Source organism: Ascaphus truei, chromosome 3 (genome assembly GCF_040206685.1).
Source record: "Ascaphus truei isolate aAscTru1 chromosome 3, aAscTru1.hap1, whole genome shotgun sequence".
NCBI classification, from domain to species: Eukaryota; Metazoa; Chordata; class Amphibia; order Anura; family Ascaphidae; genus Ascaphus; species Ascaphus truei.
In genome coordinates, this window is record NC_134485.1 from 366,203,401 (window position 1) to 366,218,886 (window position 15,486).

Consider the following 15,486-nt stretch of genomic DNA (forward strand, 5'->3'; position numbering starts at 1 on the left):
TTGGCTTTGCTTTTCATCCATGCCGGAAATAGTAGTATTTTCAGTATCTAGCTCAGTCTTGAGATCGTCCAATTCTGTTCCAGATTCAGAGTACATTGCGAGCACCGTCTTCTGTAACTCAGCATTATCTTCTCTCTCAAGTTTCAATTGTTCTCGAAGTAGATTACAGTCACGCCTGACAATTTTCCGGGCGTCTTCAGGGCTGGTCAAGGGATCGTCACTCACTGGTTCCGTCTCCACTTCCCTGGGATGACTGGTTGAGGTTTCCTCACTGTTGGCACCGGACAGACACTTCTTTGGGGTACACGACTTCTGCCTTGGACCCTCTGGATATTCGGTTATCCGCGGGACGCATTCTCCATTTTATCTAGGCTGCAGGGCATCTCGTCCCCCTTTTTCTCCACAGGATCTGCGGACGTGTCTGTTCCTTCCACGGTACATGAAGAACCACTTTTCTTTTTCTTTTTTCGCCTTTTTGTTTTGGATGACACCGTCCCTTCAGGGATTCTGGGGTCTCCATCTTCATTTGAAATTTTATCAGCGTCACTGGATCCACCCGGCTTTTCTTGCAACTGTAATAGCTGACAGAAATATTCTGTGATCCACTGCTCCCGCTCTTTCTACTGCTGATCATATTCGTCAAAGGGAGCAGTCTTTTCGGTTCGTGCCGAGTTCAGGCACCCCCACCATTCTTGGGGTGTTTTGTGGGTGTGACTCGGTTCGGGTTCCCCGTAAGAGATGTCTTCCTCTTTATTGGACTGAAAGGGCCACTCTTCCATGGGGTAGGGTTCATTACAGGAACGCTGCATCTTGTCCTCCATTTTTAGGCTATCAGGTGTAATTTTCTTCCTGACCTCAGGAGGCGCTATTGCAGCTGTTGCCACTGTATTTGCTAGAACCCCCAATTGTGGTAGTCCTACAGGTGGGTATATTTTGCTTCTAGAGGTCGTAGCTCTCACAGGCATCTCTGTAGACTTTCTTTCTTGGTAAGTTTTACAATATCACCAGTACTGTGCATGCATTTTCTCTCATCAGGTATACAAGATGTGCAGTTGCTAGGTAAAAACGTCTATTTGCTTTACACCATTTACTTGCTAGGTATAATCTCTCATTAGGTATGCTGAATGTGCCTAGGAATCCATCTGGATTGTTACCCATGCACTGCTCTACTGGACTTATATATCCTTATATGTAAGTTTTTACTTGTTATTTTATTTCATTGTTTTATATAAATCTTGACCCTTGGTGCGCTTTTGTGTTTATTTTCTCATTGACACCTGACGTTTGAAGCCATCCCACGATGGTATTGGTGGAGGAGGGGTGCCTTCACACCACATCAGCTGCAAGAGGGAAGAGTTGATCTATTTCAAGATCCTGCTAGGAAGCAAGAGCGCGGTTTGAATTCACTATCTATGCTGAATGTGTAGTTGCTAGGTAAAAACTTCTGTTTGCTTTACACCATTTACTTGCTAGGTGCAATCTCTCTGCTTCAGCCAAATAATGTGGTTTTCTGCTTGAGTTCAGTCTCAACTTTGGGTATTATGACATTCACTCTTCACACTTTGGGATACCTTTTACACCGTTCAGCAATTCGTTTTTTTCTAGTAGGCAATTTTACCCTCAGCACTTGTTTACTGAAAATTCCCCTGCTTCAGCACAGTCTTGCATCAATTTTCACATTTTTCTGCATATACTCCATTCACAACTGGTAGTCCTATGCGGTGTGGCAGCCTTTACTTGCAGAATCAGTACCGCTCATGGGTCACCATCTGTATTCACTGCTTCAGCTAAACATTTGAAAATAACAAACACCTATCCCTTTCAAGGGCTAACTCACTTCTTGAACCCTGACTATGGCTGGAAGGCAAACCCCCTATTTCAATGACCATATTACACTTTATTGTGATAGGCAAATAAGGTTTTACCTGCTTCAGCAGTCTCTCTCTCTCTCCTCTTGGGATTGGGGAAAAGAGTCCATCTGTAGTTTTGTAAGTTTCAGTGCAGTGGTGTGTATCACTAACTTTGATCTCCGCTGCATGAGATTTTTAATTTTTTTAAAAAAATTTTTTTAAGTTGCTCAGACTGTTTGTAGGCAAAAAGCATTAAAAAAAATTCACAGAAAAAATCTCCGGTCCTTTCTAACTTCAAAGACCACCTCTCATCCCACTTCAGACACCATATGTAGGCGGACGCTCACAGAGGTATGCAAGGGAGACTGATTATAGTGAAATTAAATAAGCCTTTTATTGCGCCTGTTTCCTTAACATCAGGAAACCATCCAAACAAGGGGTAAACAAAGCTTCTATTCACTTGGGAGTATTTCTAGTGAAATACTATGCAGTTCACAACTCCCTTAGATAAGCATGTCTCCCAGCCCCAAACATATAGCATGAATTAAGCAGATATAAGTAGTCTCATAAATGAAAGTCTTATCTGTTCCTTGTGGTTTGGAGGGAAAATCTTCTCTGTCCCTGGTTCAGCTCCCTTTTCCTCAGGGTGTGTCAGCGTTCAGGTATTGAAGTTTCCCATGTGTCTTGAAAGCAGCTCTGCTGTTTCTTCTGGCAGGGCTCAAGACTGTTTGTCTCCAAGTTCAGCTCAGGTGTGAGCTAAGGAGTCTCACTTCCTGTCTCAAAAGACAGGCTTTTCTAAGCCATCTAATCAGGCAGGTGGTGTTTGTTAATTGACTACCAGCAGTTAACCACCACACTGCTGGATTAGAGGCACATTACCTGAACAGTGATAACTCCCCTGTTACACATACAAGCAAGGAATTCACAGTTCGTATAAATATAGAAGTGCAAATAGCTAAAAAAGGGGGGGGTGGGGGTGCTGAGCACACGCATTCTATGTCAAACTTCTTTGCGTTTTGTTACTGAAATTGTGTTTTGATTTTTCATTGAAAACATCACCATCACAAATACTATTTCTGTGACAAAACAGTGGCAAAAGACAAAAAAGTTTCACTTAAAATGCGTGTGCTCGATAACCCCCCCCCCTTTTCTTTGTCAAGCAAAGGCTTTGAATACATTTGAAAGCCTTATTATAAGACTAACAGTCACACATTCCCTCCATGTGCAGTCTCTACTTCAGGTTTAAACAATTTAAACATCCTTTGTTATGTATATTCTTATTGCAAATACCCTCTGTGAGATAATCAAGGTTTTGCTTCACTGACAAAGGTGTGAACCAAAACAATATTTTTAAGGCATATCTTTTGCTAACTTCCATTTATTTATATTATCTATGTTATATTTATAATCTGTTTTAGCTTAATGGGTTTTACTGTAATGAATGTTTTGTGGGTTCCACGCTCAGTAGCACTCCTTTTGACAATTATACATATAGGTATTTCACTGTGTATTTTTGTCATATTGGAAGTAGCTCTGGGCTCCTTTTGTGTTTTGTTTTTTGTAGTCTACAGTGCCATGTTCAGTAGAACTCCTTTTGACAATTATATACACACATATATATATATATATATATATATATATATATATATATATATATATACAGTGTTCGACAAACCTATACATTTGCTCGCCCCGGGCGAGTGGATTTAACCCCCGGGCGAGTAAATATTGGCCCAAGCTGCACACGTTTGGTACTAGGTGGCGAGTAGATTTTTTTGTGTGGCGAGTAGATTTTTTGGTGATTTGTCAACCACTGTGTATATATATATAAAGCAGAAAATAGCCGTGTTAGTCCAGTCCAGTATTGCTTGACCTGAAGAAGAGAGGATAACTCTCGAAAGCTTGTCCTATGACATAAATTGTTAGTCCAATAAAAAAGGTATCACCGAATACTGGAGAACTCATTTATTCTGCACTATATATATATATATATATATATATATATATATATATATATATATATATATATATATACATATATATATATATATATATATATATACTGTCCTGGCCAGCTTTATTCTAAAGCTTGCCGGGATGAAACCGGGGTTTTTCCTCCGATTTAAATGGAGTTTCCCCCGCGGCGGCCGCTTCAAAAGATAAGCGCTAATGGCGCTTATCATTTGAAAGCGCCCGATGCGCGGGAAACCGAGCGAAACCGGCCGAAAAGAGCCGCGCGTCGTCCGCGGGTTTTAAAATCCCTGCGGTGGCTTGCCGGCTTACAATAACGCTGGCCGCCACTGTATATATATATATATATATATATATATATATATATTATATATATATATATATATAGTGGTAATTTGTGGGGTTTATATGAGCTTACTGGGTATCTGTGTGTTTATTAACTTTGTCCAGCTGGTATCAGCTGTTTTGGAGGTTAGTGGCCCCTCGTCCCCAGGTTTTATGCTCGTCCCTCCCCACTTTCCATATGTACAGGTCTTTTCATGCAGCTGTTTGTGACAGATCCAATGCAGATCATTCTTCCTGTAATTATACAGGTAAATAAGAATTTTAATCAGCTAGTGTTAGGACCTGCGAGATTATGGTCATGCTCTGAAGTGGCCGCAGGCTTATAATGCTTTGGCCAAAGGGTTAAACTAAATTACCCTTTTTTCAAGATATATATATATATATATATATATATATATATATATATATATATATATATATATATTGGTATTTCACTGTGTATTTTTGTCATATTGGAAGTAGCTCTGGGCTCACTTTGTGTATGTTTTTTGTAGTTCCATAAATGATCTTTAATTTTTTTTATCAAGTTATAAATATTAATTGTCAGATTTACTGTGACATCAACGGACTGTAGTATCATACAGTACTTTTTTCTAGCTTATCACTATCAGTAATTTTATACACAATTGCTGAACTTCAGTTGTGCTTGAGGTCCTACAAATCTTACTACTAGAGATGTGTGAATGTCTTCAAAGATGCTTTGTGAAACGTGTCACAAATTTGTCTTAAATATCGCATATTTACATCATTTTTAAATGTCTAATGCAAATTTCACCAGCGTTTACACAACTGTAAGTATATAAAGAGTAATGTGACCTGATTTTAGGGTAATGTGACCTGCTCATTGATTTTTAATGCTTGGCAAATTCTTTTTGCAAACTTTGCCATTTTCAACAAATAAACTTGACAAATTTCACCTGGTTCTTCAGAGAAAAATTTGCTCATCTCTACTTATTACTTAAACTGGAAGCAGTAAAAGTGACCATGGATGTCAAAAAGGTGATTCCGGATAAAACATGTAATGACCAGAAAACATAAATACATGAAAAGGGTTTTTCTGGGAAACTATAAATTGGAGCTGTTTGTGAATAAATATTTTGGTGTAATCTATCATTAGTCCACAAGGGGGAGCTGTTGTGTATTTTGATCATTACAGCAGTGTGATATCATTGCATTCATATGACCAGTAATTCAGCTATTTGCATGCACAGTATGTTCTAAATACTGCATGTTTTGTAGTGTAAACACAGTTAAAGGGGCAGTTCCACTTAACCAATCAAAAATAAATATATTGCACAAACTGCTTTAAATACTTCCTTATAGAATCTTTCAGTTACTCTCCATGGTGAGATTTTTTTTATGAAAAAACACATTTTGAATGGACAAATGCTATAGTCAACCTTCCATACTGTACTTCTATGGTTATTTGCAAAATTCTATTTTCGGCATGAATTTGCACAGCTTTAATCCAGATAGGGAGAAGGAGCGGCTCAGTGAGTAAGACACTGACTGGCACTAAGTTTGAAGTAGGGGAGCCTGGTTCAATTCCCAGTGTCGACAAAGTGAAGGATCGAAAGAAGGCAGCCGCACCTTAAGAGTACAGTATAGAAAGATTAAAACATTTGACCACGTCAGGTTAGAAAAAGATATGCCCCATTCGGAATTTTTTAGATACCTCCAACTCCGAGCATTCAACAATACATTTGCCCCATATCCCCCCTTGACGACTTTTGAAAAGCTCTGTCTGGCAGAGACCGACACTAGGGGGCTCACATCACAGCTGTACAGAGAGGTGATCGATTCTGCAGGCTCTTGACGGAAACCTCCGTCATTTAGGAGCCAATGGGAGAAGGATCTGGGAGAGACCCTAGAAGATGAGGAATGGAATGCCATATACCTAGCTATAGCAAAAAGCTCCATATGCACCACACTAAAGGAGAACGCATATAAGGTTTTAATGCAGTGGTACCTTACCCCAATGAAATAAGCCAAGTTCGTGCTGGGATTCTCCCTGCTGTGCCCTAGGCAGTGCGGGGGATCGGCCGACCTGTTACATATGCTGTGGTCCTGCCCGCGTATCTCCCCACTGTGGGACGAAATTAGAAATTGGATACAGAGGATCTTTGACCTCACTATTCCCCCGGACCCATGGCTGTTCCTCTTGAACAGACCGTTAACGGATCTGTCCAAAGCACACAATAAATTAATAGCATATTTTGCAATAGCAACGCGGAGCGAGATTGCAGCATTATGGAAACGCCCCGATATTCCAAGTATCCCAAAGATTCGGAATCGCATGTGGTTTATTTGTCAGATGGAAAAGTTAACGAGTCTAATTAACGACACTGCCACCAATTTTCTAAAAGTCTGGATGCCTTGGTTGGCTCAGACAGATATCCCCTGGGTTGAGAGTAACACAATTTGGTTATGATAGTTATGGATGCGTTCTCCTTTGGGTACACTGGCACACAGACAAGAAAATTGCGGTGACGACCTGACCGAGACGCTGTAGGAAAGGTGATGGTGAATAAGAGATTGTGCCTGGAGCGGTGTCCCCGCCACCCCCGCCCTACCTTTCCCCCTTTACCTTTCCCCCCTCACTTTTTTTTTTTTCCCCTCTCTTTCTTATTTTATTATTATTATTCATTATCATTACGGTTATTATTGTTATTCCCAGCGGAGTAGGGCCCGAAAAGTCGGGAATTTTCTCAAAGTATATAACGACTTACAGTTGAGATTACTCTTAAGATTACATGTATTGTGCATTGTGCATTGTATCTTATGTCTGATATAGGCAATAAAATCTAAGTTACAAAAAAAAAAGAGTACAGTACTCACCAGTAGGTTAAAGTAAAAAAACTTTTATTAAACTACATAAAAACAGATACGGAGTGAATGGGAACTGGGGGCAATGCTGTCACTCCTGTGAAGATTGAGATAATGTGTGTGGCTCAGGCTATATGAAGACAGACTATCATCACCTCCATTTTGGCGCAGTAGCCATTTTGATTGTTTGAATGTATGTATATTTGTATATGATATGTGAATGTTTGATTCTGCAGAGTATCACTTCTAGATGTAACCCGCCCTTGTGTAATTCCTATGAGTCATGAAAGAAATTGAAATTACATTCGTAAGAGGTTTTTCCTGCCTTAGATATTTCTGCTGACCTTAGGTTCTGTTATCTGACAGATACAGTACACACAGAGGGCTAATCAGGGTAACTCCTTAAGTCAGAAGGTTAAGGGGCCCACATTATGGTGATATATAGGATAAGAATATAGCAATGTGAAGCATATTTATGTATCAATATGTATTTTTGCATAAGTCATCATATTGTTTTTTTATCTCTAAGCCAGCCCCCTTAAAGGGCATATTACTCATTTTGAAATGTATAAAAATGTGATACCAAGCAATATGTTTTCAGAGGCATGAGTTCATTTTTGAATTCTCTCTCAATTGTACCTTGGTGCAGATAAACTCACGTTGATACTTTGAACCATTGACTCATTGATTTTATTTCTACGCTTTCACACTCCCTATCTATCATTAAACATAAACTCATTAAAAAAGGGAGTTTTAAATAGTACCCTCCTCTGTCCCTATACTATACTCCTTGAGAAAGAACACTAGCTGTTCGAAACGCACGGGAGGAGGTTTTTCTTGTCTTGTCTATGGAGCGTATCTGTTTTTACGTAGTTTAATAAAAGTTGTTTTACTTTAACCTACTGGAGTTTTATTGCCGCTCTTCAAGCTATCTACCCCCGCTACCCCGTCGCTTACCCCCAGTATCAGACTGACCTTAACTCCATTATGCTCCATATTACTTACCTACTGTAATTCCTACTGTGTCATGGTTAAGCAGGTTTCCTGGAGCTAAGCAGATTTCCCTTCTACATTCCTTGGGCAAGTCACCTTATCACCCTGTGCCTCAGGCACAAAAAACATAGATTGTAAGCTCCACAGGGCAGGGACCTGTGCCTGCAAAATGTTTCTGTAAAGCGCTACGTAAAAAAAACTAGCAGCGCTATACAAGAACATGTTATTATTATTATTATTATTATTATTATTTAATACAGATATGTCCAAAAACCAGTAGTAATCTTTAGGTAGTAACATTGTGATAAAAAGGAAGCAGTTTTAATGAGCATGATTCAAAACTGGTAAATAACGATGTAACTGTAATGAACTATTATACGGTAGTTTACAGGCATACGTACATGTGGGAAAGATTCCTCATCGGTTGAAACATTCTGGTGCCTATATTGGGAATTTCGATTTTTTCCAGGCCTCTAAAAAGTACACAAGTTTTACATTTACTTTTAATCAGTAACATTATAAAACTGTATCTGCAATTATGTCAGTGACAAGAGACAAAGAGAATACACTTATATAAACAAAATAAAAATGACAATTATGACGCCTGTATTTCAGGGTTTACTTTTTATTGCTTATTTTAGTTGATACTATCAAAAATGTGGTTTACTGTACAACTATGTGCTGAATCATTCTCTTTTGTATGTACTATAGTAGCCACCTGAAAGATAATAATTTCGAAATTACTTATTAGAATACTTTTTTAAATGTATAGAGACCCCCCCAGCCATAGGCGGGGGGGTTTCATGACCGGGGGGGGGGGGCCTTCCCCCTCTGGCCCACCCTCGGATTGCCCTCCCCTATCCAGGGGAGGAGCCAACCGTGGCCTCTTAAGGCCAAGCTGGCGGGGGCAAGTCCTCTTTGCCTCCCGCCAGCGAATTGCCTGGACCTCTTGCCTGGATCTCTCCCTGCACTCTCCTGGACCTCGGCCACATAAGTTAGCCTTTCCCCCGGGGGGGCCTTCCTTCCTTCCTTCCTTCTCCGATTGGGAGCATAGCGTGGGGGAGAACCCCCCCATCCCTACTCGGGAGGATAGCGTGGGGCCGTGACGGACGCCCGGTGGGGAATAGTGGTCAGGGCAAGGGGTTTTGTATGCAGGGAGGGGGGGGTCCGGCGGAGGCACACGACCTGTACCGGGTAGGAGCGGGCCGGTGCCCGTCGCGTGGGGAGGCATACGGGACATGGTCTGGTCCCCCTCCCGGTACCTCAAGGTTTACCCGCAGCCGAGGGGCTGGCGGCGCTTGCGCTCCTCCACGTGGGCTTTCACGGTGGAGAGGCACACAGTGGCAGTCTGGGGAGGTGGGGGGTGGAGCAACCAGCCATGCAGCTGGAGAGGCGGCTGCTCCCGCGGTCCCCTCTCCCACTCCCTTTGTTCAGGGGATCGTGGGGGAGTAGATACTCAGGGCACGTGGTGGCAATAAATAAATGTATAAAAAACCCACATGTAGGGATGGGTGTCTACATGTAGATATATAGGTAGGTATAGGGATGTGTAGGTATATATATGTATGTAGGTATGTATACAGTATGTACATGTATATGGATATATATGTGGGCATACATGGGTATGTGTATGTAGATAGGTGGATATACAGTATATGCATGTATGCTTTTGGGTGTATATGTATATATGTATGTGGGTATATGTATATATATGTATGTATGTGTGTGTGTGTGTGTGTGTGTGTGTGTGTGTGTGTGTGTGTACATATGGGTTTTGTGTATATATATATGTGTACATATGGGTTTGTATATGTGGGCACATGGGTATGTATATACATGTACATGGGTATGTGTAAATATGGAGAGGCATATGTATAGGTAGGTGTATAGATATGTACGTACATGCATATGCTGTATAAGGACACGGAAACAGATGTTTTTTTTGCAGGCATGATGTGTGCCTATAAGGGTTGGATTTAGGGGTGCGTGTATGTAGGGATACATAGGGGTATATAGCAACCCAGAATATGCGCACGTTGGGCGTTTATGTACATAGGTGATAGGGGGTTTGTTTAGATGTTATTTAGGTGTGGATATGTGGTATAGGCGGTTGGATAGGTGGGGAGATCGGCAATAAGCTGGGCTTTTGGCTGTATTGGGGCAGCTAGACATGTTTTACGCGCCATTGCCGGCTATCCCATTCTAAACCGCGCAGTGACTCACCGCTCTGATGATAATAGTGGCATATCTTATTTATTTCAGTGGTGATCTTCGTTCCCCCCCTATTGGAGCTGTGGCTGCTGTGGGGGACTGCGTAGCTGCTATAAGCTTAGAACAGTTTGGCGAGCGCACACGCAGCGTTTGAATAGCTCAGGGCCCAGCTAAGCACCTGAAGTTAAACGAGCTTTCCCCCCTCCCCCCCCACACAGCAGCATGGTATCGATGGCAGAGCAGTTTCGCCTTCTTCAAGCCGAGGCGGAAAACCATGACGAGGCATGGTTGGACTGGCGGCTGCGGGCGTTGTTCTCAGCGAGACCAGCACGTGGCACTAAGGCTGCTCCCCACAGGAAGGGGACGCGGAGGGCACTGCAGCACAACGTGTCAGGCGACAGTCCTCAGTCAGCATTGCGCACTAGGCAGGCAGCAGGCAGGGAGGCCACGCTCTGCAGGAAGGGAGCGCGGAGGGTGGTGCAGCGCAAGGCATCAGGCGAAGATCAGCAACCGCACGCAGGGCGGCAGCCTTCGGTCACGGTACCGCAAGGCAGGGTGTCATGGTGGCCAGGTTGGGCCCCAGCGATTGGGGGGAGGACTTCGACCGCTGGGACGCAGGACAAGGCAGATCGGCGCGCAGGTCGGCCCTCCAAGGAGTGGCGGCGACTTCCAGCCACCGTGATGTGGAACAGGGCGTCACAGCATGCCACCCGGCCACCCGTTGCTGATGTGGGCGGTGTCACTGTAAGGATTTCGCCTGCAGAGTCGGCAGGACCAAGGAGACCAGGACGGCCAACCGCAACCACGGTTGGCGCCAGCGCATTTCAGAGAGCGGAGAACCTGGCGTGGTTCGACTACGCGGAGCCGGCATCGGGCAAAGGGCGAACCAGATCGCTTCCCAGGTCTCTTCCTCCCGGGAAGCCACAGACTGGTAAGAAACCCGCGGCGTTAAAGAGGGGGCGGCTGCGCGATAGGACGAACGCTTTTAGGTGTTGGCTGGCATCACAGGTGGTCCGCACAGAGCACGAGGGCACAGGCGAGGCTGCAGGGGGGGACATTCCAGGGGGGGCAGCAGGCGTAAGGCAGGCAGCGCCAGGGCTACCCCTAGATCCATCGACGCTTAGTGCAGCAGGGAAGGAGAGCTTCACGGCAGCATTGGTAGGCATGCTGAAGGCTTTGGAGCCGCAGGCGTCAGTCTCCTTCGGTGCAGGGACTTCAACGGGAGCAGGGGAGGCAGGCGCAGCGTTAGGAGTTGCAGCTGCATGGGGGGTGCACATCGGCGATGGGGCAGTGGCATCAAACCTCGCCACGGCAGCCTCCAGCCTGACCCCGGTGTCTCCTTCCACGGCCGGGGTCGTCGGCACCGCTTGTTTCCTTCCCATTGCAGCCGGGGTCCCAGGTTTATTAGCTCCCCCAGCCTCATTGACCCCGGTGTCTCTTCTCACGGCCGGGGTCTCGGACGCTGGTTCGAAGCCAAAGGCAGCGCTTCCGGCAGGGACGTTATCAACTCCACAGTTGTGCATTACTAACGAGTTGGGCACACATTTGACAAAGGAAGAAAAGGAGACTATTTGGGCGGGGATTTTGTGGAAATCCTGTCACTACTACCCGATTACAGGGAGGCACTGGCGCGATCTGATAAGAAAGGGGAGGCTAGGAAAGACGACATCGAGAAGCGTCTCTTCCCGCGCACGTATGCCAATTGGGCCCGTGCCTTCAGAATATTAGCCGCGGTAATCGGGGAGAAGTCTCCCCACTTATGTTCAACACTGTTTAAGTATGAGGATATGATAGGGGAAGCCCATCAGAGACACGGGGTAGGGGATGGTGGGTTTATGATGAGAGGTTTAGACAGAAGATGGCGGCGCACAAAGGGAAAGTAACTTGGGACATGAAGGAGACAGACCTCTGACTTGATTGGCTTATCAGACAAGTCGGCGCCCTTTCAGGGAGGGGCAGAGGCGGGACGCGCTTCCGCGAATGCAGACAAACAGGGCGATACCCGCCAGGGGGTGTGCTGGGCCTTTAACGACGAGTGGTGCACATATGCAAACTGTCGTTTCAAGCACCAATGCACCACTTGTGGAGGGACTCATCCGCAGGCAAAATGCTTTAAGAGCAGAGGGGCGCGGTTCCAGGAGGGGTGGGCGGAAGGCTGGACAGCAAGGCGCCTTCTCCAATAATCGTCCAAAATCTGAGCCCCTGGCTGGAAAGCTACCCTAACAGGGAGGCGGCCCGGCAGCTCCTCGACGGGTTTTCCGAGGGGTTCAGGATCCCGTTTGTGCATCAAACGGGATCTGGGGTTGAACGGAATTTGAAATCGGCAAGGATTTATAGCGAGGTGGCAAGGGAAAAGGTGGGTAGGGAGGTGGAGGTGGGGAGGATGGCGGATCCATTCACATATCCCCCTCTTCCTGATTTGAGGATCTCACCTCTGGGTGTGGTCCCCAAGAAGGACCCAGGGCATTCAGGTTAATCTAGCACCTATCCTACCCTGAGGGCTCATCGGTGAACGATGGCATTGATCGCGAGTTGTGCTCAGTCAGCTATGCAAGCTTCGATCAGGTAGCAGCTCTCGTGGCTGATATGGGTAGGGGCGCATTGCTGGCAAATGCGGATATTAAGTCCGCCTTTCGGCTGCTACCAGTGCACCCTGAGTGTTTCCACTTGCTGGGTTGCATGCTCGGCGGTCAGTACTTCATTGACTTGTGCCTTCCCATGGGCTGCGCGCCATCCTGTTTTTACTTTGAAACTTTTAGCACGTTTCTCGAATGGGTGGTGCGTTGCAGGGTACAGGCCGCAGGGTGCATGCATTACCTGGATGATTTTCCTTTTGTAGGTCCGGCGGGATCAGAGCTGTGCGCAAGATGGCTATTTGAGTTTTCGGCCATGGCTCGAGAGTTCGGGGTCCCGCTGGCCAACGAAAAAACGGTTAGCCCAACAACAGTCATCAGCTTCCTCGGGATCGAGATTGACTCAGCGAGGATGGAATACAGGCTCCCGCCAGATAAGCTGCGACCCTAAAAAAGCTCCTACGAGAGTTCGGGGGCCTGAGGTAAACCACGCTGCGTCATTTTCAATCATTGTTGGGCCACCTGGTTTTCGCAGCTCGGATCATGCCGGTAGGGAGGGTCTTTTGGAGGCGTCTGGCGGCGGCCACTGTCGGGGTCAGGTGCCCCAACCACTTCATCCGGGTCACTCGGGAGATCCGCGAGGACTTACAGGTCTGGTCGGATTTCTTGGGGGCTTACAATGGGAGAACCTTATGGCGGGGGCATCCTTCGAGGAACGCTGAGCTGCAGCTGTTCGCAGACGCGGCGGGATCGGTAGGTTTTGGGGCCTATTTCAATGGCGCATGGTGCACGGAGCGCTGGCCCGCACAGTGGATCGAGTCTCAGCTCATAGAAACCCAACGTTCCTAGAGCTGTTTCCGTTGCTGGTGGCGGTGCGTTTGTGGGGTCATGACTTCGCAAACAGGGAAGTGGTTTTCTGGATAGACAACATGGAAGTGGTTGAGGCGGTGAATAGCTTTGGTTCACGTTCCCCACCGGTCGTGAACCTTTTCTGCTGTTACGTCCTCTCATGCTTGAAATTGAACATATCGTTCAGAGAGCGCCATGTGCCCAGGATATTAAACAACAGCCGACTCTTTATCCCGGTTGCAGATGGGGGAGTTTCGGAAGTGGGCGCCAGAAGCAGACAGGGACGGCTTACCATGCCCGACAGAGTTATGGGCTTTGGAGACCCTGCGGTGACCAATCTAGTGCGAGCATCGGTGGCTCCGGGTATGTGGGAAGCTTATGCGGCTGCATGGCGGGAGTACTCGGCTTCGCAAGTGAAGGTGGGGGAGAGACGGAGAGGGCCGAAACAATGATGAGATTCATCATCGCACTGGGACGCAAGGGACTAGCGGGGAGGTTGATAAGCAAGAAGCTGAGCGGGTTGTCATTCTTCCTGAGGCTGGGCGGAGAGTCGGACGTCACCAAGGCGTTTTTGGTAAAGAGGGCCCTGGTGGGGCTTTTAAGGGGGGCTCATCCCAGCGATGCCAGGAGGCCGGTGACGCCGGCATTATTGGAAGGACTGGTTAAGATGACACGGTTAGTCTGTTTTTCAACATTCGAGGCGACACTTTTCAATGCGGCATTTACCTTAGCATTCTTTGGAGCATTGCGAGTAGGGGAGCTAGTCTGCATTTCTAGGAAGGGGGGCAGGGGCTTGCAAGCGGGGGATGTGGCGCTCGGTTCAGATTCCTTGCAGCTCTTTATTCGGCGGTCCAAAACGGATCAAGCAGGTAGAGGTGCGGTGGTCCCACTGCTAAGCGTGCCAGGGAGGAGGATTTGCCCAGTGGGGGCGCTTAGGGCATATTTGGTCTTCCGGCCCACCAGCAAGGGGCCATTACTCATTCACAGTGACGGCGTCCCGTTATCCAGGTATCAGTTCTCGCGGGTGTTCCGGGTATGCCTCGAACGTTTGGGGATGGAGGCGGCCCATTTCAGGACTCACTCATTCAGGATCGGGGCCGCGACAGAGGCGGCACGGGCTGGGCTGGCAGGGGAAGTGATACAGAGGATTGGGTGTTGGGAGTCCAACAGGTACCGGTCCTACGTCAGGCCCGTAGCAGGCGCAGAAAGGGTCTCGCTGGTATGATTCTCTCTCTCTCCCCCCCCTTCCTTCCAAACCCTCCCCCCCACCCAACGCAGAGGCTGAGGCAATGGACGTCTGGATCATTGGTGACTCCTTGATACACTGGGCGGAGAAACGGGCGGTGTGGCGGCCGTACGGAGCGGACCTCGGTTTGTGCAGACAGGCTAGAGTATTCTGGTAGGGGGGAGGGGGCTACAGTGGGGCCAGCTGCTACCGCATCTATTGGTGCTGGAAAGGGATAGAAAGCTACCACAGATCCTGCTTATCCACGCGGGAGGGAATGACGTGACGGCGGTGCGGACGGTTGAGCTAATAGAGACCATTATGAGGGACGTGGCGCAGATGTTCGTGCGCTGGCCGGCGGTGCAGTTTGTTTGATCAGACATTGTCTATAGGAAGGCCTGGCGTGGGGGAACAGGGTGGTGGGCAGGTTTGTTGCGCAGTGCGGGTTCTGGGGGATAAGATACCCGGATTTCGACACTAGAGCAGGGGGGTTGTTGATGGCAGATGGGATACACATGTCAGAGGTGGGGATAGACCTGTTTAATCTCAGTCTACAGGAGGGATTGGAGAGAGTCCTGGAGTGGCTGGCGGCATGACCCTAGTTTAAGGGGGTTAAATAGGGCTGTCTGTGGCGGCTCGTGGG

The 15,486-nt window shown here is 46.8% G+C and overlaps 1 protein-coding gene across 1 annotated transcript in view; it reads right to left on the reverse strand.

Annotated features, from left to right (window-relative positions):
* The window catches only part of RXFP2 (relaxin family peptide receptor 2), a 211,798-nt gene that overhangs the window by 39,140 nt on the left and 157,172 nt on the right, over positions 1–15,486 (reverse strand). The window contains exon 13 of the mRNA XM_075593187.1: positions 8,387–8,458. Coding sequence (XP_075449302.1) covers positions 8,387–8,458 — 72 coding nt within the window. The remainder of the gene's footprint in view (positions 1–8,386; positions 8,459–15,486) is intronic.